Genomic DNA, 27,784 nt, shown 5'->3' with positions numbered 1-27,784 from the left:
GAGATGGCTACCAAAAGAAATACTGCTATTAGTGGTGTCGGGACCAAATGTATGTAACAGTGTGGTGTGTTTCTAAATCCCTACTGTGGCTTTTGAGAAACCATCTCTAGATGGTTGTGGGTGACGTGAGGACTGAAAGAAAAAAACTTCAGAAACAGCAAAGCAGAAACATTAATAGGAAGGAGCTTCCAGTGATTAAATTTTTCTTTTGGTCTTTCAGGTTGAGGAAGTAAGGAGAGTAGGCATAAATGGTGGGAAATTTCCATCAACTTGAAAAAAACAATAGAATACATAATTCTTAGCCACTGAGATGAGAGCCCAGGAAGTCACAAGGTCAAAGGATCCTGTCCCATTTGTCTGTGGTGACAGTCTCTCCTCCCCCTACAAGAAATGCCTTACCCTTAAATAATAGAAGTGCCCTTGAGAAGTTGAAGAAATGCATGCTGATGGAATTTTTAAAAATCAGATACATTTTAGAAGTGATTTTACTTTTCTATATTTTCCAATTTATTTTTATTGAGAGTATATTCTGTTTATAATAAAAACAGAAATCGAAAAAATATATATATTTTTGATACGGAGTCTTGCTTTGTCGCCCAGGCTGGAGTGCACTGGCGTGATCTTGGCTCACTGCAACCTCGACCTCCCGTGTTCAAGCGATTCTCCCGCCTCAGTCTCCTGAGTAGCTGGGGTTATAGGTGCGTGCGACCACTCCCAGCTAATTTTTGTATTTTTATTAGAGATGGGGTTTCATCATGTTGGCCAGGCTGGTCTTGAACTCCTGACGTCAAGTGATCGCCTGCCTTGGCCTCCCAAAGTGCTGGGATTATAGGCATGAGCCACCGCGCCCGATTAGGAAAAATAAATTTGAAAGAAGGAAATAAACTAGGAATGTGGGAATGAGTGAGTTGTCACATTGAAAGGTGCTCATTTGCTCACATTTTATAATGTGAGAATTCTTTTGTCCTGCAAGCTGTAACATTTCATAGCATACCTGCTGTCCACATTTAGAATTTACTTTAAACGTAGGGGATGTCAGTAGGGCATTTCATGTATCAAAACCTCAGACTCCACTCTACCAAAGCAGCCAAGCCTCACTCAACAGACATCGACTCTCACGCTGTGCCAAGCCCACCCAGCGTGTCCTGGTTCCTTGTGGCTGTCCCTGGCAGTTGGAGACACCCACACGCCCCTGCCTTCAGTCAGCAGACACAAACTTGGGATGCGTCTGTTTCTTGTTTGTGAGAGGCCTGGTTCACAAGGATAACATCACGATCAGCCTGGGGCCCCTATGCAGCTGCCCCATGAGGCCACTGCAGCAGCCTGCGTTTTAGCCTTTGGCTGGGCTGTTTTGGTTTTATGCCCATGTATCAGTTTTGTTGGGGGAAGAGGGAGGGGAATGATTCTCAGAAAAAGGAAGGACATATCCTCCGCTTTGCTGAAAACGGAAATAAGGAATTATCAGTTCAGGGTCAGTAGAAGCCACAGGGCCTGGCTTCCTTCTGTTGGGCTCCTTTGGAATGATTTTGTTTCGTCTTGAAAGGCTCGAAAGCAACTTGAGCCAGATAAATTGTTCTAGGGTGACAGTTTTTAACAGGGAGTCCACAGATCCCTAGGACTTTGAGAAGTGTGTCTGCGAAGTGCCTTAAATTATAATTAATGTTGCGTGTACTTGTATTTTTCCAGAGATGAGAGTCTCTGGCTTAAATTATAACTCGGAGATTCAGAGAGCTATAATTTTTTGTTTAAAGGCTGAGAACCAGTTTCAAGGAGAGGCCTTCAAGTCTGAGTTGTACATCTTGATCTTGGCCCTAACTTGAGAACTCTTTCTGATTGGTGACTTGTGTATGTAGTGATAATATCAAGAAAAGTGTGCAAAGCACCTTAGGTATACCTATAGACGGTCGTGTTGCAGGAAGATGAAGAAGGTTTCACTTTTTCAAGTGCTGGCAAGCTAGAAATCTAGAAATCTTTTTTTTTTTTTTCTTTGAGACTGTCTTGCCCTGTTTCCCAGGCTGGAGTACGGTGGCACCGTCTCATCTCACTGCAACCTCCGCCTCCAGGGTTCAAGCGATTCTCCTACCTCCGCCTCCTGAGTAGCTGGGATTACAGGTGTGCACCACCACACCCAGCTAATTTTTTGTATGTTCAGTAGAGACAGGTTTCACCAGGTTGGCCAGGCTGGTCTTGAACTCCTGACCTCGTGATCCGCCCGCCTCAGCCTCCCAAAGTTCTGGGATTACAGGCATGAGCCACCGCACCTGGCGTGGAAATCTAAAAATCTTAGGTGGACCCACAGAAACCCATACACTTACTGAAGCCCATGCTGCAGAAAGATGAAGGTTTTACTTCTTCAAATGCTGGAAAACTGGGCATCTAGAAATCTGGGACCCCTGCAATTCTGTCCTAATGCCTCCTATTCTCTCCTTTCTCAAGCCCACTCAGAGCTCCCTTAATATTCTGTATTATCATAGTATTGACTCGTTGGAATGAACACAAATATCTCTTTTACCTGGTGTCTTAGCATGTTTGTGTTGCTGTTAAGGAACACCCGAGACTGGGTAATTTATAAAGAAAAAAGGTTTATTTGGCTCATAGTTCGGCAGGCTGTACAAGAAGCGTGGCACCAACGTCTGCTTCCGGTGAGGGCTTCAGGTTGGTTCCACTCAGGATGGAAGGTGAAGGGGACCCAGGTGTGCAGAGATCACATAGTGAGACAGCAGAAACGAGAAAAAAGGGGAGGTACCAGGCTCGGTTCAACTTCAGTTCTCATGGGAACTGAGTGAGAACTCACTCCTGTGAGAATGGCACCAGGCCATTCACAGGGATCTGGCCCCACAATCGAAACACCTCCCACCAGGCCCCAACACCCACATTGGGGATCAGCCTTCAACAGGAGACTTGGAAGGGCCAAACAAAGCATGTCCAAATCATAGCACCTGGTCTTCTGCTGAGTTCTGAAATAATCCAGGCCCTCATGATAGTGACAAGATAACACATTTATAAGGAACTTCCTCCAAGTGGCTGTTTACCCTGTGCCCAACACAAATGACCTTCCCCAGGTTTCCAACCTTGGTTCTTGTTTTTCCTCTTATTATTCTCTCTGAGTGACCCAGTCCAAATCCCCAGCTTCCAGTGGCCTCTCAGTCTGTGTTTTTAGCACTCATCTCTCCTCTGAGCTCTAAATCTGCCTATTTAACGGGTCCTAAAGACGACATCTCAATGTGGTTGTCCCACAGGCCCATCAAATCGCTGGGCCTAACGCTAAACTCATCACCTCCCTTCTACCTCCCAATCATTCTTTCTCCTGAAGTCCTTATCTTGGCGAATGGTACAGAAATTGATTCAGTTTTCCAAAGGTTTTTTTCATCTACCTACCACATCATTACTTCCACAATCTCAGTGAGTCCAAAAAAGATTCCCTCCCCATATCTTGATGACATTACGTCCTAAATGGCTATAAAAGCACCTTTCCTCTCTATCCCGCATCTTGCGATGCCTAATCACTCTAATTACTAGCTGGTCTTCTCACTCTCCAGTTGATCTCCCTCATTGCTTCCAGAATAACCTTTTTCTAAAAAACAAATTGGGTCATGTTATTTCCCTGCTTAAATTGTTTAATCGATCTCCATTGCATTTATGACAAAACCCAGCCTTCTTGGCGTGCCTACTGGGGCCCTGTCTGACCTGACTCCTAGCTCTCCAGCCTCCTCTGTCTCTCTTCGCCTTCTGGCTCATTGCTTCGTCAAAGTAAATCACCTATAGTTCAGAAAGCGTATCTTTTCATTCATCTTCTGAACTCAGTATGGGCATACTACATTTTTAATGCAGCTGTTTTGAGTGGAGGCCTTGAAAACACTATTACACTTCACATTCCGAGTTGGGTAACAAAAAGACATCTTCACACCATGTCAGTGCTTCATTCCCTCCCTGCCCCCTAACCTATTTCTAACATTAATGCTGAATCTCAGGCCATCCTTGAACATGAACCTATTTCTGAGCCTCTCATCCTCCCTTCACATCATGCCTTATTCATCTCTCCAGATCCCACCGTGTCTGTAACACACACTGCAAGGGTTGGGGTCGGTGATGGGTGATGTTCGGGTATGAGGTTAGGGAGGGGGCAGGTCTGGGGATGGATGTAGGAATCAGGGAGGTTGCATACACCCTTTGGTAGCAAACAATAGTTTTGCATGTTAACATGACTGGTTAAGCATGGCTAAGTGCAGTGGTACCCTCTGAGTGACCAGCTGGTATTGTCATGCTTTGTTCTTACAGATGCCATCCTGCCAGCTTGGAATGTCCATTTTCTCCACCAGTGATCCCTGCCTCACAGGACTAATTTCTATTCATCTTTTGACCAGTTGTTACCTTCCCTGTTACTCTTCACTGACCCCAGATTGGGCTAGGTGTCATTCCTGTGCACCCATGGCATAGCTACATTCTCCTGAAGTTGCCCTGATCACACCGTACTGTGATTATTTATTTGTCTGTCTCTCTCTCCAAGGCAGGGGCTGGATCTTAGTCCTCTCTCTGTTCTTCGAATTTCACAGGAACATCCCTAGCAATAGGAGATGCTGAATAAATGCTTATTGAATGAATGAATGAATGGGGGATGTTCTGTGACAGACTTCTAAAAACCTGCAGAAGCTCCACGAGCATAAATAACCCAGAGTCCAACAAGACCTATTACATCATCTCTTTATATTCTACGCATATGGCATTGCATACCAGCATTGACTCTTATCCAGATTTTAACTTACCGTCTTGGCTACCTCTTAGGCACATCTCAAACCCTCTTAACCCTGCCTATCTGGGGACCACTGGACTGAATCATTCTGCCATCCGAGGCTACTACTGCAGGTCCTTTCACTACTTCGGAACTCATGAAGTACTACATTGAAGGGTGTGGAATCTGGATTTCTCATGTGCTGCTAAAGGAGCTAGAAGATGCACCCCCAAAATGTGGGGAGTTGAGCCAGCATGGTGTGAACTCTGACCAAAGGGGAATAAGAGAGATGGGAGCTGGCAGGTACATTTCCTGTCCTAGCACCGGCCCCTCCAATGGAAGGTTTTGAGGTACCATAGTTCCCAACAGCCTCTCTGACTCAGCAACAAGCTGATTCTTGTGAAGCCATGGCCAGTTTAGGCCCATTCCATCTTATGTTTGCTTTCCCTACCTCTCTTCTCTTCTCTTACTTGGGCTTCCCTGGGATTGCTGTAAAACACTAGCGTAGAAGCTTGGCCTCAGGCTCTGCCTCCTAAGGAATCTGTCCTAAGACATGTTCACACCTGCTAGTATTTCCCTAGAGAATCATGGGCCAGTGGAGGTGGAAGAGGGAAGAACACTATGCATCAGGTGGTCTTTAGAGCTTGTATGCAGCGGAGCTTGCCTGGAAGTTCAAGGCCTCAGCCATGCATCCGCTGTCCTTGGCTGTGCAAGTGAGTGGTGTTGGCCACCCTCATTTAGGGGAATTGGGCAGATGGATGCATTAGTAGAAAAAGATCCATCATTTGGAACCTGTGAACTTGTTCCTATGCAGGCTGACCATCTGTTCCATAATTTCCTGTTTTTAAAAATCCCAATTTAAGAAATCAAATACATATATATATATATAAAACTTTTATGTCAGTGATACAGCTGTGAAAATGGATCCTTACCAATATTTGTGATACATTCTGGGTTTAAATCCTAGCTTTGCCACTTACTGCTTGTGTGACCTTGAGAAAATTGGCCAGGCCAAGCCTTAGTTTCCTTAACTGGAAAAGAGTCATTAATAATAACAGCTTATATCAGGACGTTGTTGTAAAGATGGGACAAGATAATGCATTTGTAGGCCTCAACACAGGACTGTATAGAGTAAGCACTCACAGGATATTAGTTATAGTTATTAATATTCTCTCTTTAAAATAAAATATGAGAATGATACAGTGTTAATCCTGGTATAGTAAACAAATTTAAGTTTAGAGTTTTTTTTTTTTTTTTTTTTTTTAAATTTGTTGAGCTTAGAAAGGTTTTATTTTGATTTTAAGAGGTATTTTCTTGGTCTGAAACTTTTTTCTAGGGAATCAAAATCTCAGACCCAGTTTTAATCTTGCTAAAAAGGGTGAGAAGGCATGATAAAAAGTTTCTACGGAAGTGGTGTTTACCTGCCAGGTATTTTGTTTTATTGGAAATGTGTGAGAACAACGTAGGGCTTGAGACTACATAAGTGTATTTCCTATCTTCCAAATATTTTTAAGCTCTTTGTAAATAACTTTATATCAGTCCCAAATTAATAAATTTTGTGGAAACAAAAGCAGAAAGATTTTACAGTGTTGCTGTGGTCATTCAGAGAATTTGTGGTAGAGAAGATCCCAGGAACTAGCCTCTTGCCCCTTACCTGAGGCAAGCTTCAATCTGTGCCAGGTAAACAGAAAAGTACTTCCTCCAGGGAAGCACATAATCAGGATTAACAATGTATATGCTGGTAACTTTTTGCCTTTTTTTACAAAGCTGTATTAAGAGTCATTAAGCTTTGAACTGTAATCTGGGTTTATTATTAACTCCTTACAATCAAGCTTCCAGTTTAACTGTTCTACTTCATTCCACAAATGCTTGTCACTTTCTGATATGGTTTGACTGTGTCCCCACCCAAATCTCATCTTGAATTCCCACGTGTTGTAGGAGGGACTCGGTGGGAGGTAATTGAATCATGGGGACAAGTCTTTCCTGTGCTGTTCTCATGACAGGGAATAAGTCTCACGAGATCTGATGGTTTTATAAAGAGGAGTTTCCCCTGCACAAGCTCTCTGTCTTTGCCTGCTGCCATCCGTGTAAGATGTGACTTGCTCCTCCTTCCCTTCTGCCATGATTGTGAGGCTTCCCCAGCCACGTGGAACTGTAAGTCCAATTAAACCTTTTTCTTTTGTAAATTGCTCAGTCTTGGGTATGTCTTTATATGAAAACAGACTAATACATTTTTCTTCTGTGTAATGGCACTGAGCACTAGAAATGCTGCCAGGAAGGGCACGGTCCATCCCTCCATAAGCTAAACTCTGCAAGCTTTCTCAAGTCACCAGTGACCACCAAGGCCCTTTATGTCTCTCCTCAGCATTTGACACCAGAGAAAACTTCTTCTTTTTCAAAATTCCCTCTTGCCATCATCGCCTGGAGTCCTCTGGTTTTTTTCTCTCTCTCTCTGCCTGGCTGTGTCACCTGAGAGTCTAACTTCCCCCTTCCCAGCCCCGCTCCCTTATGTAGGCATGCTCCAAGAGTCAGTCATCTTCTTAGATCTTTTTACTTCCCCTATTGATAACCTATTCATTCCCTTGGCTTCATACATTGTTTTTTCTTGGATGACTCTAAAATCTAACTTTTTACCTGTGATTTTTCTCTAGGCACCAAATCTACATTTTCACAGTCTTTGCATCTCAACATATCCCAAAAACTTATTTCCTATCCTGTCCCCAATTAATTGCACAGTTTAAGGGACCACTCCTAGTTTCCTTAGAGTATGTGTTGAGGTCTTCTCTGCCCTTACCTCAGCTACCATGGCAGTACTATTCTATTGCCCAAGCTTAATTGCTATTTCCTTTCACTGTTGTTTCTTGTATTCTGTCGAGTAAAGAACAAGCCCAAGGATTCCTATGGCTATAGGTGTTTTCTCTACTTTCTTTTTTTTTTTTTTTTTTTTGAGACGGAGTCTCACGCTGTTGCCCAGGCTGGAGTGCAGTGGCGCGATCTCGGCTCACTGCAAGCTCCGCCTCCCGGGTTCCCGCCATTCTCCTGCCTCAGCCTCCTGAGTAGCTACTTTCATGTTTTTGCCCAGTCAAGGTTTTCTCCTGAACATTCAACATTTCTTTGCTTTTCTACAGTGTGGATGGTGATGTGGGAGGGCCTGTGCTGTTGCAGGACATGGGAGCGAATAGCTCTGGGGCAGCGTCAGATAAGAGAACCTGGTTTATATTGCATCGTATGTGAATGGCACCTCCTGGAGTTGTGCAACACAGTGCTGTGGATGTGTAAGCATGCAAGGGATGGAGTGTCACTGAGTCCTTCTGGGATGCCAAAGGCTTGAGTGACAGGAACAAGTTGAGGGGAGTTGGCAGTTCAACCCGGAAGGAAAGTTTGAGTTTTACAAAAGAGGAAGGGGGAAATAGTTTTTCCTCTGCGTCATCTACCTGGGGGAATAAAACCCTGTGTTTTTCTAGACAAATCTGCATCGAGCTGACTTCATTGTAGAGCTACCCACCAAGCCTGAGATTTGTGGCCTGGAGCTCTGTTTTCCTCTAATCCTTGTTATTCTTGGTATAGAGAGTATTGGCAGGAGCTCTAAACATAAAGGTTTTGTGTGCCTGCAGCTATATTGATAAATTAGGATAAAACCACTCTCATGTCACAACTGGACTCCCTTGGATATGGTTTTCCTAGGGTCCAAAGAGGTTGGTCATAGCTCTGGTCACAGTGCTGCCTCCTGTTGACTGAAATGGCCCAGATGACTTGGCCACACCAGCAGTAGGACACCTTGGCTGATACTTATAGCAGCAGTGTCCTCTGTTCAGGGGCCTGTGTAGCACCCAGACAGGCAGGTTGCCACCTTCCACTGCACAGGCTGTGTGGTACACACTCTTCGTGAGCATGGCTCACATAGATGACCATGGGAATGTGCCCTGAAGTTGTCCACTCTGGTGACCCTGCCTCCGGTACCTTCTCTCACTGCTCATTTCCAGGCCAACCGATGTCTCGCATTGAGCCAGCTAGGCTCTTTCCTGTCTCAGGCTGAAGCTCACACCACTGCTTCCCTTTTTTCCCCAAATTTCTAAGGTCTCCTCCTCCTTTGCACTTTCACTTCCTGAAGGCCATGACCACAGGAATGAAATCAGCAAGTTCTTGTTCTCTCTCTTGACCAGGCTAACTCCTCCCAACCTTTATGGGTAGAAATAACGTTGGTAATAGATAGCATTGACTGAGCGCTTATTATTCATGAAAAGGTTTACCTGCAGCATCTTACAGAATCTCTGAGGTAGATAATACTAGATGAAACTCAGGCTTAGAGCATTTCAGAGACAGATGTTCCATGACTAGGGTTAGCAATGGGGGACTTGGCCTGCTGCTTGAAGAGCTTGTGCTCTGAAGGGTATGCTAGGCATCCTCCTGTGATGCAGGTTAGATACAGCCTCTTCCAGGAAGCCGCCCTGGGCTCCCCACACCCTGCCCCTGACCTTTTATCATGCTCCTTAGTATCCTGTGCTGTCATGCAAGCTCATGGCCTCTTAGAGGTGGTGGAGAAGAGACCTATGTTCCTTGCTTTTTCTGAGTTCCCAGAATATTAAAAACTGAAGAAGCTCCAAGACAGGATTAGAAAACTATTATGATTTTTTTGGATATATTTTCTTCTCTGATTTGACCAAATTAAAACCTTAAATTTATAACCATATACATAGAAACCCACAATTAATATAATTCTGCTATGTGCAAGGCAGCTATAGGCGTTACAGTATAATTTTTTTTTTTTGAGATGGAGTCTCACTCTGTTGCCAGGCTGGAGTGCAGTGGTGCAATCTTGGCTCACTGCCATCTCCGCCTCCTGGGTTCAAGCAATTCTCCTGCCTCAGCCTCCCGAGTAGCTGGGACTACAGGTGCACACCACCACCACACCCAGCTAATATGTGTATTTTTAGTAGAGACGGGGTTTCACCATGTTGGCCAGGATGGTCTCGGTCTCTTGACCTCATGATCCAGCTGCCTTGGCCTCCCAAAGTGCTGGGATTACAGGCGTGAGCCACCGTGCCTGGCCACAAAAGATATTTATTGAACTGTGTATGCAGAATAACCTTATATTGGGACATGAATTTAAGGTTGTAGGAGGCACATCTTGTATCAGTCCTTTTGGTGTAATACTTGAAGTCCTTTGTGAGTATGCGATCGTTGGCTAATTGGCCTTTCTGGAATCTGGATTGTTTTTTTATCCCTAACATCTAGCAGAGGGTCAGGGCTTGGCACATTGGGGGCTCTAAATTCGTCTTGGTTGATTGAATGAATGAGTCAGTGAATTGTCTGTGAACAGTCTCAGACATCAGAACGATTTTAGTTAGAATCCCAGACTACTCTTTACTACTCTGACCTGGAGCACGATACTTAACCTCTCTGACCTCACCTTTTGTCATCTCTGAAATGCTGGTGTTATTAATAGTACCTACCTCATAAGGTTGGTAAGAGGAACAAAGGAGGTAATGTACCTCATCTATAGGATGGCAAAAGTAGACTATCATGAACAGTGCTTGGGTCCAGGGCAGGGGTGGTAGGAGACAGGTCATGGGCATCATTGTCAGCAAAGCGAGAGCCACTCCAGCTGCTTCCTTTCTCTGTGCCTTCGTGTCCCCAACCAGCTATGGAGAAGAAGGATTGGTGATCCTAGGAGAGTCTCCAAAGCACCTGACTTTGTTCCCAGGGCCCTTAGCCCCTTTCCACATTCTGCCACTTGATGGGCAACAATGAGCAGATCTTACCTTTTAAATAACACTCTGCAGCCCAGCAAGCATCCTCACCCACATCAGTCCAGCAAGCATCCTCACCCACATCAGTCCAGCAAGCATCCTCACCCACATCAGTCCAGCAAGCATCCTCACCCACATCAGTCCAGCAAGCATCCTCACCCACATCAGTCCACCAGGCATTCTGACTCACATTATTAAATGAGGTAATAATCTCATTATCTCAATAATTTACATTATCTCATTTATAATTATTATCTCATTTAATAATTACTCTTTTAATCAATATTAAATGGCCTGCGGTGTCAGGAAATTCCTGCTCTTGTTATATCATTCCTGGCACCTTCTCCTCCCCTAATGGCAGAGTTATCATGGAGGATATCTGTTCTTGTATTTACTGAGTTCTTTGGCAACATCTTCATTTTTTTTCCACATCTAGTATTTAAGGAATCTCATGGAGAAAAGCCTCATTTCAAACTTTTCTGTTTCCAAGTGGCCAGATAGAGAGTGGGCTGCTTGGTCCAGGATCTCTAACTCATGCATGCCCTTGTATTGAAAAGCAGGGCACAGCAGCACTCCCTGTCTGGGACTCCACCATCTTTTCTGTCCATTTGGAGTCACAGGGTTCTAAAGCTTGGATGGAGCTTTCTAAGTGTGAGCATCCACATTGTTCTGGCATGTGAGAGCATTGGCCACTTCTTTTCTTTTGCTACAGATTCTCCCTGGATAACTGGATCCATTCTGTCTGACGATCATGTCCTAACTTGTGTCTCGAGCCTCAAGCTTCAAACTCAAAAGTCCATGCACCTAGTTGACATCTCTCTTGGATGTCTAATGAGCATCCCAAATGTATCGTATTTAAAAAGAAATGCTTACTTTACTCCCAAATCCTAACTCTTTCTCTCTACCCCGGTCAATGGCACTATCACCTACCCTGTTCTCCACCAGAATTCCTTGCCCTCCCTCCCATATAACATTCATCAGTAAGTCCTGAAGACCCTGCTTCTAAAATATATCTCAGATGACATGTCTTTCTCTTTGTCTCCATTGTTTCATCCAGACTCTGGCCACCATCATCTTTTTTTTTCTTTATACAGAAATAAACCACTTTATTCTCAGTGTTGCTAATAGTTTAAATTACAACAGTAAGAAAGCTTTTAATGTTTGATTAAATGTTGCTAATGTTTTAAATTACAACAGTAAGAAAGCCTTTTTTTCACGTGTGCAACAGATTTGTTTATTTATTAATTTATTTTTTGAAATGGAGTTCCTCTTGTCGCCCAGGCTGGAGTGCAATGGCGTGATCTCTGCTCGCTGCAACCTCCACCTCCTGGGTTCAAGCAGTTCTCCTGCATCAGCCTCCCAAGTAGCTGGGATTACAGATGAATGCCACCACGCCGGGCTAATTTCTTTGTATTTTTAATAGAGATGAGGTTTTACCATGTTGGTCAGGCTGGTCCCGATCACCTGACCACTTGATCTGCCCGCCTCAGCTTCCCAAAGTGCTGAGATTACAGGCGTGAGCCATCACACCCGGCCAACAGATTTATTTTTTAAAGGAATGGATTTTGAGAGAAAACAATGTGAGGCAGAGTATGGAATAGAAAATAAATACAAATGTAGGCGATTTTGCTAATTGTTTTATAACCACAACAAATTAGTACAGAGAATGCCCTGTACAAAACACAATAAAGGTTCAAACATCGAGATGTTCCCTTAGCAAGGCTGAAAATTTCAGTTTCTGGTATTTGGAATTTAGGCTGCAGTCCTTGTTTCTGGATAGACCACTGGTGGGTGGCACAGTCCATGCTTTTAACCAGATTTAAACAGAAGAATGGCTACTTTGCCCAGGTAGAAATGAAGTGTTTGGTTTCATGTGTTGGGTAACTACAGAAGTTCCTCCCCACGATGCAATGTCGTGTGGGGTTGTACATCTTGTTATATTCCTTCTTGATATGAGCCACAATGTTCTTCTCTTTGTTGTATTTCTCCAGCGCCTGAGTAGCACACTCCACCGAGTTCTGTTGCATCTCTTCCGACATGTCTGCATTTTTGATCACGGCCTTTTGGTCACACATGGTTACCCATGGAGAAGGGGGCTAGCCGACTGCAGCGGTCTCCTGGGGAGGTGCTAGCATCGCCCGGCTGGAGCTGCCATCGCTGCCGAAGCCGTGGTGCATCTAAGAAGAAAGCTTTTAATGTTTGACAGAAAGTTTTAAAGGTCACAAAACAATCATATTTTCCCCTTTGCGAAGACTACTTTACATAGTTTCAGCTTGCATGGTCATTTAATTTTTTTTTTAATTTTTAAAATTCTGTTAAATTACAACTATAAAATGGACCATCTTAACCATTTTTAAGAGTAGAGTTCAGTGGCATTATGTCCTTTCACATCGTTGTGCAACTATTGCCACATCCATCTCCAGAACTCTTTTTATCTTGCAAAACTGAATCTTCGTACCTGTTAAACACTAACTCCTCTGCCTCCCCGGGCCCCTGGCAACCACCATTCTACTTTCTATTCTGTTAATGTGACTCTTCTAAGTACTTCATATAAGTGGAATTGTATAGTATTTGTCATTTTGTAACTGGCTTATTTCACTTAGCATGATGTCCTCAAGGTTCATTCATGTTGTAGCATGTATCAAAACTCGCTTTCTTTTTTTTTTTTTTTTTTTTTTTGAGACGGAGTCTCGCTTTGTCGCCCAGGCTGGAGTGCAGTGGCCGGATCTCAGCTCACTGCAAGCTCCGCCTCCCGGGTTTACGCCATTCTCCTGCCTCAGCCTCCCGAGTAGCTGGGACTACAGGCGCCCACCACCTCGCCCGGCTAGTTTTTTGTATTTTTAGTAGAGACGGGGTTTCACCATATTAGCCAGGATGGTCTCGATCTCCTGACCTCGTGATCCGCCCGTCTCGGCCTCCCAAAGTGCTGGGATTACAGGCTTGAGCCACCACGCCCGGCCAAAACTCGCTTTCTTTTTAAGGCTGAATAATGTTCCACTGCATGTATATACTACATTTTGCTTATCCATCCCGTTCATCGTCGGACACCTGGGTTGTTTCAGGCCACCATCATCTCTTCTCTCAACTGTTTTGACAGCCTCCTGATTGTTCGCTTTGATTCCAGTCTTTCCCTTTCCATCCTCTTCTTTGCTGAGTTTTGAAAAAGGCAAAGCAAATTTTGTTGCTCCTCTTTACACTTCTTCAGTGACTTCTCATCATGCTTGGAATAAAAGGTAAACATCTTCATCTGAATCACAAGACCTCGTAGTTCTAAAAACTCATGACCTTTACAACCTCTCATGCCTCTTGCCGACTCTATTCCCAGGTCAAGTTTTTTCTGAGTTTGTTTATTTGTTTTTCTCATCTCACACTCTTTGTGTCTTTGGTTCCCTTTACCTTGAGTCCTCTTCACTTTTCATCCCATGGTGGTTGGCTTCTTCTTATCTTTGGGATGATAGTTAAGTGTCACCTCTTCAGAGACATCTTCTGTCACTCTATGTAATTCCTTGTTATTCGTTGTCTTCATTCTATTTATTTGTAGGTCTTTTGTTTTTGGTTGACTTGTTTCCTACTTCCTTTTCCCTCATGATGTAAGCCCCTTGAAGGCACGGTCTATGTCTATTTCATTTACTTCTTTTTTTTTTTTTTTTGAGGCGGAGTTTCGCTCCTTTTGCAAAACCTTGCCAGGCTGGAGTGCATTGGTGTGATCTCGGCTCACTGCAACCTCTGCCTCCCAAGTCAAGCGATTCTCCTGCCTCACCCTCTGGAGTAACTGGGATTACAGGCATGTGCCACCACACCTAGCTAATTTTTGTATTTTTAGTAGAGGCAGGGTTTCACCATGTTGGTTAGGCTGGTCTCGAACTCCTGACCTCAGATGATCCACCTGCCTTGGCCTCCCAGATTGCTGGGATTACAGGCGTGAGCCACTGCACCTGGCCCTCATTTACTTTTGTACCCTGAACATCTAGCTGGTATTTAATAACCACTTGTTGGATGAATGAATAAATATCCTATTTAAGGAAAGAGTGTGAGAGAAGATGCCACAATCGAGTCTACTTTTTCTTTCCTTCCTTTTTTCCTCACTCTCCCCTCATCCCGCCTTCAAAACATTCTAAAATGTTAACATCCCTCACAGTTAAGAAGAATCACTGGTGTGTAATGATCACTCCTGCTCCGGAAAACTGGTTGAATTGCCTCCTGATGCAGAGGCCTCTTGATGTAGACAGGGAGCATACCCCAAAATTTTCCTTAACTTTCTCCACTAAAAATGATCACTTTTCCAGCCTTGCCCCATGTCTCTGAAAAGGCAACCTAATTTTGCAGTGGTCTAAATAAACAAGGCAGGAAAAAAGAAATTAAACCTGGAGAGAGAATACCCAAGTAGTATGTTTCAAAGTGTGACGTGTAATTTTGTATTTTCTGCTGTTTTGCATTGCCTTTGTTTATTCTCTATTATGGATAATGGTTGATTTTAGTTGAAGTTAGTCCCTTACCCATACTGGGAAATTATTTAAAGAAGGCTTTGCCTAGACTCCCAAGATTTTAAACTCTGGAGTATGTTCTCCCATTTTTTACTGTTATACTCCCTTTTTCTTTTACAATCTCATTGACAATCAGAGATTTTCTTGGTTTATATATTGGTTTTCTGTAAGTGTTTATCACAGGACCACAAAATATGTGTTGAAACCTCACTGTTTGTTAGGTCAGAAGTCTGGCATAGTCTGAATGGGTTCCCTGCTTAGGGTACCACGGGCAGAAATCAAGGGTTGGCCAGTGGTGGTCTCACTGGAACTCAGGGTCCCCTTCAGGCTATGGCCTATTGTTGGCAGAGTTCAGTTCCTTGTGGTTGCGGGACTGAAGCCCCCATTTAAAGAGCTCATTAATTAGATTTGGCTCACCTGGATCATCTCCCGGTCTTAAGGTCAATTAAGTAGTAACCTTAATTACATCTGTAAAATCTGTTTTGCCATGCAATATAGCATAACCACAAGAGTAATACCAGGGCTCAGATATAATGGGGTCATTTTAGGATTCTGCCTACCACATTGATCTCTTTTTTTTTTTTTTTGGTTAGAGTTACATTCATCTGCATGCATCGGAAAGTCTAATTCTAATAGCTTAAGCAAAAATATAATTTTTCACATAAAAAATAGAGAAACAAATGATTGTTGATATCAGTTCAGTGGCTTAGTGACATCAGGACCAATAACTGTCATTCTCTTAGCCTGTCCTTCCTATGATTATTGTAACTCCAGCTATTAAGACCATATTCAAGTTGGGAAAAAAGAGAACATGAGAAGGATCAGAGCTGCATGAACTACATCTGTCTCCTTCATTGGGACAGCAAAACAAAACCAAGACAAAAAATACTTTTTAGAACTATATTTCTCACCGTGTCTCCATTTATGTCTAACTAGCTAGAACTTGGTGAAGTTGCCGCCTCTAGGTGAAGACAGGAAAGCAGGAATAGGAATTATAGTGATTGGCTTAAACCAGGATGATGAGAAGAAATGGATGCTGATGATGCAGTGAACACTGTCAGTTATACCTCATTTCTGGAAGGCAGAATGTGCTGTCGTGGAAAGAGTGCAGAATTTATAGAGTCAGGAGGTCTTCCAGAGATTGGGAGAAATATTTTCTTTACTTATCTCAGGGTTACTGTAAAAATGAATTGAAATAACCCATGAAGTTCTTTCCATTCTGGAACTATATACTAATTGTACTTTTTGGAAACTGGTAAAAAATAAGACAATTTCATTGATTCTAAGAAATATGTGTGTGTGTGTGTGTGTGTGTGTGTATATTTTTTTGAGACGGAGTCTCACTCTGTCGCCCAGGCTAGAGTGCAGTACCGCACTCGGCTCACTGCAACCTCCACCTCCTGGGTTCAAGTGATTCTCTTGCCTCAGCCTCTGAGTAGCTGGAATTATGGGTGCATGCCACCACCCTTGGCTAATTTTCGTATTTTTAGTAGAGACAAGGTTTCACCATGTTGGCCAGTCTGGTCAGAAAATCCTGACCTCAATGATCCACCCTCCTTGGCCTTCCAAAGTGCTAGGATTACAGGCATGAGCCACTGCACCCAGCCTTAAAAAATATTTTATCTTCTCTGAAATTAGATTAATTGTAAAATGCATCTAATTTATGTATGACTGTAAAATATAGGTAAGAAATTATCCACATGAGCTCCCCACTGTCACACAGGTAAAATATTAGTATTCTCATTTCAAAAAAAATATGAAGGAGAGTTAAACCAAGATGAATGTACGAAGATGGAATAAGTCAATATCTTCTGAGAGTTCAAGCAACTGGAAAATGTTTTGCAAACTTTAAAGCCTGACCTCCTACCAGAGCCATTCGCTAATGTAATACACTGCTCAGGTACCTGGGGATGTCAGTCAAGGTCACTGCCTCAGGAATGCACCAAAGATCAGAGGCAATGCCTAACCAGTTTTTCAAGCCAAGTGTAACTTAGATTCTTGACTCTGAATGTGGGACCATGGAATTGTTAGATAGCAGAGCCATCGAGATTGATTATTTTGAAGGAAAATCACACAATAGAGTATTTTGTAATTATAACCTTGGGATATACATATATGTATGTACATACATAAATGTGTGTGTTTATGTATATGCATGTATACACACATATACACACACCCATACACACAAGTAATATGACTTTAGAGAAGGGAAGGCACCTAGGGTTAGGAGATTATGCTGTGTGTGATTATAAAACAAAAGAAGAGGGAGTTCACTTATGGAGAATCATAGATAGATGCTAACTCTGGTCACAATGTGACATTTGTTCCTTTTGGACTTGTTTCTCATACATGTTTGATTTGAGGCTGAGGTGTTCATTCTGTTTCCCAGTTTCCAATGGAAATTGGAAGAAGATTGGGTGGTTTCCTTTTGTTTTTTAAAAATAAAATATTTACATGAAAGAATGAAATTTTTCATAAGTTGAAATAATAAGAGCAAACAACCAGGATCACTCAACTCATTTTCTCTTTTAGGAGCATCAAGGTACCTGTTAATTAAGAGTGTGTGTGTGTGTGTGTGTGTGTGTGTGTGTGTGTTCTTCAGTGAACTCTGTTCAGGTTTTCTTAATGAGAATTCACACCCCTCATCAAGGAAAAGAATGTGAAAGAAGGAAAGGGAAGAGAAGCACTGTTCAAGTCCTTAATCTGATTTAGTCTTTCTCACAGGGTAATGGGGCCTTCCAGGCTTCTCTTTGATCTAGCAACTTATGAAACAAGCAGCAGGGTTATTTCAGCTTTCGGATTCAGCTTCTATGGCTCCTGTAGCCCACTGTGACACAGATATCAGTGTATAAAAGCTTGATATTATCTTGTGTCATTGTGCTATGCACAATTCTGAGTGCATAGTAGATAGATGCTCAATAAGGTAGCCGAATATCTTGCGTTAGAAGAACGCTGTAAAGAAATATATAGAATTTATGTAGTCTGTTTTTCCCATTCTTCCTTTCTTTGTAGCTTTTGATTTGATCTTTAGTTGCTTGTCCTTGATTAAGAGAAAACTGAGGCCTTACTTGTGGGTTTGGAGTGGACACCAGGATCTAGTTGAAGGTGTTTCTGCATAAACTCCAAACAGATGGCTGGACAGTGGTTGCCAGTAGTCTCAAACCCAAAAAGTGGATGTGGAGATTTTCAAAGATGCCACCTAGCTGAATACCTATGAAAAACAGGTAGACAGGGAAGATGGCTAAAGATTTAACAACCCCTTTTGGACCACCAACCAGGCACAAGTAATGTTTTTGTATTATATAGCATAGCTAACCTAACAAAATAAATCATTTTCCCAGCTCTGGAGCAATGGAATTAATCTATATGGCTGAGTGAAACCTTCCTTTTATTCTCAGATGATTTATAAAATTTCTGATTAGTTTTCAGGACATTAGTATGAAATGACCTGTATTTTAGATGTCTGAACTAGTCTCTCTTTAAAAGTGAGCACAAGTCAGAAAGTAATGTTCCAGAGGAGGACTTCCAGTTCTGGTTATAATTGGTAACTAGCCATTCTGCAGCGAACAACCACAAAACAACAACATCTATGAGGCAACTATTTTCAGGCTTCGGTCAACAGGCAGTACAAGATTTTCTATCCTGAGGTGAGCCCAACACTCGCCTTGGCTCTTTTCCAGGGAAGAGTTTCTTGACTGCAGCATAGTCAGCTGGAGTCTGAGCCAAGCACAGCAGTCCTGCTGAGCTAAGAAAACAGAGATCAGAGTTTGGGGCAATTGAAGCAGCTGGAATTTGTAGGACAGGGCACCAGAGGGCAGAGAGTTGGGGAGCAGAGAGCATGGGGATGGGGAGAGAGGAGCAGAAGTATGTCTGGGTGTACCCAGAGAACCCTTGGCCAATTTAGAGTGCACAGGTGCATACTGAAACCATACAGAGCTTAATGGAGTGGCTGCTGGAAGACTGAGAATGGGACAAAGATACTGGACATCAGGCAGTAGTGGAGGACATTGGTGGTCCAGCCCAGCTACAGTAGAAAGAGCTCATTAATGTCTTATTAACATCTCAAGCATCCAACCAAGATATAGAAAGCCTGTGTCTTAGGGATAAGGACCATGTTCTCAAGGAGGGTCTGTACATTTTTTTCTATAAAGGTCCAGTAGTTATTATTGACGAGTAATTATTTTAGTCCCTGTGAGCCATACAGTATCTGTCACAGCTACTCAACTCTGCTATTGTTGATCAAAAGCAACCATAGACCATATGTAAACTAATGAGCGTAGCTGGTAAATATACTAATAATACAACTTTATTTACCAAAAAAGGCAGAGGACCAGACTTAGGCTGTGGCTGTAGTTTGCCAGCCCATGCTCTAGAGTAAGATTTACTTTAAACTTACCCTAGCAAAGCCTAGAACCAAGCCCTGTGTATTAGTCAGGGTTCTCTAAAGCGACAGAATTAATAGGATAGATTTATATATGAAGGGGAGTTTATTAAGGAGTATTGATCACAACGTGAAGTCCCATAAGAGGCTGTCTTCAAGCTGAGGAGGAAGGAATCCAATCCTTCGAGCTGAGGAGGAAGGAATCCAATCTGAGTCCCAAAACCTCAAAAGTAGGGAAGCCGACAGTGCAGCCTTCAATCCATGGCCAAAGGCCCAGGAGCCCCTGGCAAAGCACTGGTGTAAGTCCAAGAGTCCAAAAGCTGAAGAACTTAGAGTCTGATGTTTGAGGGCAGGAAGCATCCAGCGTGGGAGAAAGATGAAGGTCAGAAAGATGAAGGTCAGAAGACTCAGCAAGTCTGGTCATTCCACTTGCTTTTGTCTGCTTTATTCTGGCCACACTGGCAACTGATTAGATGGTGCCCACCTAGATTGAGAGTAGGTCTGCCTCTCCCAGTCCACTGACTCAAATGTTAATCTCCTTTGGCAACAGCCTTAAAGACATAGCTGGGAACAATACTTTGCATCCTTCAGTCCAATCAAGTGGACACTCAATATTAACCATCATACCCTGTCAAGATCTGCAGGGGAGACAGAGTTTAGAAATTGAGTCCTACAGCAATTAGAGGGCCTTGGGAAACAAATTAATCCAATGAAGTAAAAGACGAAGCTTTATACAAGCTCTAGGTGAGCAGCTCTTGGTCAAACTGCCTGCTGGAACAAAAATCAGTACTCTGCAGAGGAAAGTCAAATCCAGAAGGTCTTTGGTGTATCACCAACAATTATTAGGTGTGCAGAAAAACGAAAGAAAGCCAAAAAAAAAAAAAAGCCAAACAAACAAAAAACCTTAGGAAAGTATTACCCATAGTCAAGAAAAAAAAAAAAAACAAAAAAACAAAAAAACAAAAAAAACCAAACAAACCACAAACCAAAAAAGTCAATAGTAACTAATCCCAAATGGTCCAAAGGTCGGATTTAGCAGACAAAGTCTTTGAAGCAGCCATTATAAATACGTTGAAAGAACTAAAGGAAAATATTGTCACAATGAGTGAATATATAAGGCATCGCAGCAGAGAAATAGAAACTACAAAAGAACATTCTAGAATGGAAAAGCTGAATAACTAAGATACAAAATTCACAGGATAAGCTTGTGGGTGAATGGAGGTGAGAAGAGAAAGAGTCAGTGAACGCAAGGGCAGACTAACAGAAGAGATGGAAAAGGGGCAGAAAAACACATTTGGAGAAATACTGACTCAATTTTTCCAAATTTAATGAAAAAACTGACAAACAGATTCAAGAAACTCCACTAACTTTGAGTAAAATTAGTTCACAGAAAACTACATCCAAATGCAGTTGCTGAAAATGAAAGATAAAGAGAAAATCTTGAAAGCCATTAGAGGAAAAAAGACACATTATATAAGCACGAGTAATTACATATAATCAACTGCTCCTTAGAAACATTCAGATCAAAAGGCAAAATACTGAAGGAAGAATTCTGTGTCTTGTGAAAAATAGCCTTCAAAATCAAGGATGAAATAAAAGATGGACTGCTTTAGAGCAATGCTGTCTATATGCCATGAGGCCAGGTGTGGTAACTTGTGCCTGTAATCTCAGCATTTTGGGAGGCTGAGGCGGGTGGATTGCTTGAGCCCAGGAGTTTGAGACCAGCCTGGGCAACATAGTGAGACCCTGTCTCTATGGAAACATTTTAAAAAATTAACTGGGTGTGATGGTATGCACTTATAGACCCAGCTACTCAGGAGGCCGAGGTGGGAGGATCATGTGAGCCTGCAGAGGTTGAGGCTGTAGTGAGCCGTGATAGTGCCCTGGTACTCCAGCCTGAGCAAGAGTGAGATCCTGTCTCCGTTAAAAAAGGAAGAAATATAGCATGGGCTGTTTATGTATGATTTTAAATTTTTTAGTAGTTTCATTTTAAAACATTAAAAGTGTCAGGTGAAAATAATTTTAACAGTATGTTTTACTTAAGCTAATACATCCAAGATACCATTTTAACATGAAAGCAGTATAAAATTATTAGATGTTTTATACATTTTTATACTCTTCAAAATCTGGTGTACATTTTACACTTAAGTGAACAACTCATTCGGATTAGCCACATATCAGTAGCCCCTTTGTCTAGTGTCTACTGTATTGGAATTGGATGATATAATTTTAGATCAAAGAGAAGGGGAAATGAACATATTTCCCTATATGCAGATTTCCTCCAAAGCTCTTTTACACAGAGTGTTTAAATTAACCTTCCTAAAACATTTACCAACATCTCAGAAGAGCTGAAGAGGCTACCTACTGTATATTAAGGCAAATTCATTCATTCATTCATTCATTCGTTCATTCACTGTTTACCCAACAAACATTTACTAAGAGCCATACCCTATTCTAAGAGTTAAAGACATCAAGAAGCAAAAGATCAAGTCCCTTTCCTCATATAGCCACATTAGCAAATAATTTCATTATAATTTGGTAAATGAGTGTAGGTTAAGATAGTATCAGCATTCAGAAGATATGGGGGATAAAGGACCAGTGGGAAGTATGGTACTTTACTTACTGAAAGTTGAGGAGTACCACCATAGATCAGAGTTCTTGATTGCAAGCAACAGAAATTAATTTTGGCTAATATAAGCAGGAAACAAGTCTATTGAAAGGTACAAAAGAGCTCATTGGATTGCCAGATGACTGTCAAACATGGCTTGGAAAATAGGTAGGAGCCACAGGACCTAGCCAGCAGTGAGCAAAGCCAGAGTCACACCATGGGTCTGATTAGGATGCCACACTTGTCACCATTTTCACGGAATTAGGTTGTGCCTGCTTCTGGGCTTGCATCAAGTTTCTGTTGTTCGCATGCCATGCCACTCTTGCATGTGTTCAAGGCCCTTGTACCTTTTAGCATTCCCTCAATATTCTAGCAGCCGTTGACAAAGCCTGGATTAATTACCAGGAGGGATGGAAAGATAATATTTTTTTCTCAAAAAAGAAAGGATTTTGGGTGTTGAGCAGACAAAAAACAATGAGCATGCACATTATAAAGGTTTTATAGCAAAATAATTTGTGTTCTTTATCTTTGCATTCAGTGATTGCCACTTGGCATAAATGCTTGTTGAACCAAGCCTGAGATAATGATTGAGCTAAGACTTGAAGGTGAGCAGGAGCTCATGAAATAAAAATGTAGGGAAAATGTATCCTAAAGATAATATTTAATAATGTATTAAATTAATATATGAACAAGTGATCAAATAGGACAAAGTATATTCAAAAACACAGTCTTTCAAATAACTCAGTTCATCAGGAATATAGGGTTCACAAGGGGAGAGAATGACACATAAGATTAGAGAGGTGGATCAGGGCCGGATTCACAAAGTACCTGCATTTATACAACAATTTTTATTGAGCTTCTAACACGTGGCAGGCACTGTGCTCAATGCTGAGGGTATAGCATGCAACCCCTGCTCTCAGGAATCCTTTGTTCATTTCTCATACCTCACTTTATCCTGTGAGGAGCCTTTGAGGAGCTGGAAGCAGAGCTGTGGCATAGCCATTTTCAGGTTTTAGGAAGATCACTCCAGCATGACAGGTTGGATAGTAGGTTGGAGCAGGTGATACTGAGGGCAGGAAGACAGGTAGGAGACTTGTAACTGTCTGCGTGAGAGATGATGAGGGGCTGAGCTAAGGCATTGGCAGTGGGAATGGAGAGGGTAGGCTCCAGAGCTCAAACTCGTTCTGAAACTTAGAGCTCCTTTTCCAGGGCACTTGACACCCTCTTCAGATGAGCAGAGTGTAACTCACTGTGGGCTAGACGTGCCATTCCTGCTCCCCCTTCCTAAATGCCTGTGCCCCACAGCTCTTTTGCTCAGACCCCTCCTTTCCAGCTTAGGGTACAGTTCAAGACCACCTATAGCTCAAGCTCTCAGAAGTCTCTTAACACTCTTACTTGCTGCTGTCCTACCTTTGGTGACTAACTGCCAGAATAGGATAGAGAGCAGAGGTTATTGTTTTAGGTTGCTGTCGTATCTCCCTGCAGTTGACAGCTGCTTGAGGGCAGAGATGCTGTTTTGTTCTTCCTTGCACCCTCAGGCCCTAGAATGGGCAGAAACAGTACATGTTCCTGAAGACTCTCGCCCCCAGCTTTGTGTAACACACCAGAGGTACTGATGGCTGAAAAATTCCATCACCATGCTCCTGTCCAGCACTGTCTGAGGAAGGCTAATCTCCCTTAAGCACACTTCTTGAGTCACTCTCTGCTTTTAAACCTCCCACAGCTTCTCATTTCCCCTTGAACTCTTCTTAGCTTCTATGGTCAATCAATACTTTCACTCCATATTCCCCCAGTAGATACCTCTGCTGTCATCAGACAGAGGCTTGTTCAGACAGAAACACACCTCGTTAAGGTCTGCTTCTGATTCTTACTGTCATGGTGATCCCCTGTCCAGAGGCTTCCCTCGCTGATCCCTCTGTTGGTCCAGAATCAAGGACATCCTTCAGATCTCAGAAACCCACCCAGTCCCATATGGTTCCAGCCCTCAGAGATCTCCCTACAGCTAAATTGTGGCACTCCCAGCATGTCCTTTAGCTGGGGCAGTTATTCTGGACTTGTATTTTCTGTTCTCTGGATCCTTTTTTCCTCAGCTGTGTTGGGAGCTGCTTGAGGGTTGCTGTCTCAAGGGTAACTGGTACATTTCCAGACATGTAGGTCTCACAAAAGCAATTAGAGGACTGTCATAAGACAAAACTACTTCTGTGACCCCCATCTTATCAGACAATTGCATTCTCCCTTCTACAAATTTTTGTATATAAGCAATGCTGAGAAAGAAGTAGCTCTCTGAAATGGCAACTCCAAGACTTCATTGAAACTTTTAACATCTGTTGGTCAATCCTCCTGCTGATACTGAGTCACCACTCATTTGTGGTGATTCTAAACCTCATTTTATGATTCACATTCTAAAAATGGGGTGAGGTTTTTACCAAGAAACTAATTCCAGTATGAACTTAACCTCACAATTATTGTGTTCTTCTGTGGGTTTCCAGCTGCTAGCACAGCACTTTTCAAGGTCTAATTTCTTATGGCTTATTGGTGTGGCTCTTCTATGGCAAATACCTAAAATCCATTTTATGGATTTATAGTATAGAATATGATAGGGGGTTCCATGTGATCAATTTTTTCCACCAGTCTTCATTGGGACCAGTCATTGTCTGTCACCAGCCCATGTCTGGTCTGGGACATGTGAAGGAAAGACAGATAAAGTTTTGGGGCTCTTTTTTCGTTCATACATTCTGAGGAATGGTCTTGGTTCCTTGGCCAGAGTGCACCTATATCTATAATGAAGAGGATTTAGAATCTGCCTTCTGGGCACTGTAGCTGAGCAAGTGACTCTACTTAGTATCTAGAACTTCTTGAACAATGACTGAAACCAGAATCTGCACATGACAGAAATGGAGTGGTTTCATGAAACCTGCATTCTAGTCCCAGGACTTCTACGAACAAGTTATGCAACCTTGGGTGAGTCATTTAACAACAGCAGCAGTGCTGGCGGTAGCTAACATTCATAAAGGGTTTGGAATAGAGCCTGGGGCCCAGTAAGCCCTCTGTAAGGTCACCTACTGTTTTCATTGTCATTGTTACAGAGGGTTTATTACATCCAGTCCTGAGTACTTGGCGTACATTATCTCATTTAATCCTCAGAATTATGGAGTGAGTTTTTAAATTCTTGCTGTACAAGGGTAAACTGAAGCTTAAAGAGGTTGAGTTATGAGTCCAATACTGTAAAGGACTCCAAGACTGTATAGGACTCAAATCCAAACAACCTAACTCTGGGCCCATGATCACAATCTCTATTGGTGCACTTGATTTCCTTGGGCCTCAATTTTCTCATAACACCTGTAGTTGTTGATCTTTAAAACCTTCCAGTTTAAAATTTTTAAATATTTTCCCCTTACCTTCACCTTCCTCCCCTATTTGCTTCCCTACCCCACTTATCCATGACGTTTGCTGGGTTCGTCATCACAGGATCGGCAGGATGTTTTCCCTGTTGAGTGATGACACTGCATGTGTCAGCATAGGGACTTGTTTTGTGTGTGTGTGTGTGTGTGTGTGTGTGTGTGTGTGTGTGTTTGAGGCTGCAGTGGGGCTGGTTTACATGCTGCTGTCATTGAAAGAGGAGGAATCTGACTCTTCAATTTTACTGCCTTATCTTGGCCCGCAGCCATTACCACATTGACACACATTTGACAGGGCTTGAGAAAGGCATCATAGGCAGAAGCCAGTGGGAATCAGCTCTTCGTGCTTGTGGACCCTGTGCTGCTCTCTGGTAAGATCTGGTTTGGGAGACCTGCTCTCTCCAGGCTGTCTGCATATGTCTGGCCTTGTGGTTGGCAAGGATCTTAGGAGAGGGACTTGGAGAAGAGGCTTCTGGGCTTTCCATCCTTTATATAGCTTGGGGTGTGCTGGCAAACTTTCACACGGGGAGTTTCCCGGACATTTCATTACAGTTCCATTGTAATTGATATTTGTAAAGTACTTAAGTTGCGTGATAGCCTATGGATACCGTATTCTGTTGTACCTTTTTGTGGCTGTGACCCCAGGGTTAGAGTGTTTTGGCTGCAGAAGACCTGGACTCAAGGGTTGGATCTATCACTTCTTGGAGTGATAGGAGTGACCTTACACAGGGAACATCGAACACACATGGCTTCAGCTTGATTATTCTTTGGGTGAGACCTTATTATGAAAAAAAGTCAGTTAGCCACTGTGCTGAGATTTGTAAGCTCTTCCATTTAGGAGCCTAGAGGAAGCATTTTAAGAACCTTAGAGTACCAAAAGGGCCTGGAAACACTAAAAGTGTTAGGTAAGTCACTTAATTTTTCTCAGCCCCAATTTTTTTATCCATAGAAGAATTAGAGTACTACGTGTCCTACTCAACAAAATGGCTATTGAATCAAGTGAAGTATGGTATGAAAATGTGTTTCTGAAAATTATAAATTCTATATAAACATTAGTGGTTTTTAGAAAGCATCGTGTGCCAAAACTAATTATTTTAAATAGCAAAAAAGCAAAAGCTATTAATGTTTCTACTGATTTTCCCACATAGAGATTATTTACTGCAGATGATAACCTATAGTAAAATTTCCTAAAGTTTTCATTGTGCACCAGCTGGAAGGCTGTAAGTTAAGTTGTTCTAGAAACTATCTGAATATTGTGTATATTCAGTTAATAAGAACTGATATTCAAGGTATATAGTAGCTCTTTTGTGGAAGCACATTCGTTTTGGATATTCAGATTTTATTAATTCATTATTAGATCAAGAACTAGGTTCAAGTTGTAAGAAGATGTTATTATCATAAACAAAATTATGTCAATTAAGAATCTTTCTATATTCCTGGAAGATAATTGCGGTGTGAGCAAAGGCTAGACCATTGTAACTAATTTAAATAGGCCTAGATTGAAAATGTTTCTCTAACTCACATTTTTCACTAGAACAGATATTCCCTATCCTCTTACTACAAATGAATAAGATCACTTCATTTCTATTTTTCTTGATTGATAAATGATGCTTAGAGGTACCATTTCTGCCAAAGATTTAAATCAGACTTACAAAGAGTTACCTGCCTAAGGCAAGAGACTGGACTAATTTAATAGAAAAAGAACATGCTTTTATTTTGCCAGCTGGTAAAAGAAAGTGAAAGTGTTTTGAAAAGTTTTAATATTTGTTTTGCAATGATAGTATTATAGATGACAATATTTCTAAAATACAATAATTAGGGAAATTAGAGAATCTAATTGCTGAAATTTGTGTAATTATTTACAAGTGTGATATGAAGACTTACCTAGAAACCTTGATGCTAAAGACAGACATTTCAATATAAAAGTTGAGGGCATGACAGGAACAGAGTGAAGTAAGGCAAGTTGGAAACCACCCCAGGCCGCCTTGTGGGCAGCGCTAAAAGCCCTAGACCTATGTGGATTCAGTGTAACGTGATGGTTATCCTTTTACATTTTTTGTTTGTTTGTTTGTTAAACAGGTTTCTGCCTGGCAGATTAACCAACGGCAAGAGGGGCTGATCTGTCTACATTCTGAGTACTGCCCTTGGCAAGACACCTAGAACAGACCCTGGACCCAAGTCCACCGTACTACCGTACCCCTACCCCAGCCCACCCCAGACAGTATTCTGGGGTTCACCCGAGGTCAGCAGTGTGAAGATGACCAGTGCCTTTTTAGCATGACGACTTTGGACCATGTGATTGCCACCCACCAGTCAGAATGGGTCTCCTTCAATGAAGAGCCACCCTTTCCTGCCCACTCGCAGGGTAAGGAGTGCCTTCATTTCCTAAAGCGAAGAGATTGTCAAACAACCATGTCTATCTGTTATGGCT

General features: G+C 42.3%; 2 protein-coding genes across 9 annotated transcripts in view; one reads left to right on the top strand and one right to left on the bottom strand.

Annotated features, from left to right (window-relative positions):
• The window catches only part of STON2 (stonin 2), a 175,635-nt gene that overhangs the window by 11,712 nt on the left and 136,139 nt on the right, over window positions 1–27,784 (top strand). For 3 of the 8 annotated variants that reach the window (XM_015454066.4, XM_015454065.4, XM_005561953.5), the window contains exon 3: window positions 27,433–27,718. In XM_015454066.4, the coding sequence (XP_015309552.3) occupies window positions 27,631–27,718 (88 nt within the window). In that variant the 5' untranslated portion in view covers window positions 27,433–27,630. Of the gene's footprint in view, window positions 1–6,732; window positions 6,884–25,678; window positions 25,725–27,432; window positions 27,719–27,784 lie in introns of those variants that run through there. The other 5 variants (XM_073997990.1, XM_065549173.2, XM_073997991.1 and 2 more) reach the window with 3 other exon arrangements.
• LOC123574621 (dynein light chain 1, cytoplasmic-like) lies at window positions 12,203–12,663 on the bottom strand. The gene has a single exon (XM_065549177.2). The coding sequence runs from the start codon at window positions 12,552–12,554 to the stop codon at window positions 12,315–12,317; it is 240 nt and encodes a 79-aa protein (XP_065405249.1). The 5' UTR covers window positions 12,555–12,663; the 3' UTR covers window positions 12,203–12,314.

The sequence above is a fragment of the Macaca fascicularis genome, chromosome 7, assembly GCF_037993035.2.
Source record: "Macaca fascicularis isolate 582-1 chromosome 7, T2T-MFA8v1.1".
In the NCBI taxonomy this organism is placed as follows: Eukaryota; Metazoa; Chordata; class Mammalia; order Primates; family Cercopithecidae; genus Macaca; species Macaca fascicularis.
This window is presented reverse-complemented; position numbering and strand designations above follow the sequence as displayed.

Coding starts and splice junctions, on each gene's coding strand:
- LOC123574621 (XM_065549177.2), bottom strand. CDS start 12,554: ATGTGTGACCAAAAGGCCGTGATCAAAAATGCAGACATGTCGGAAGAG.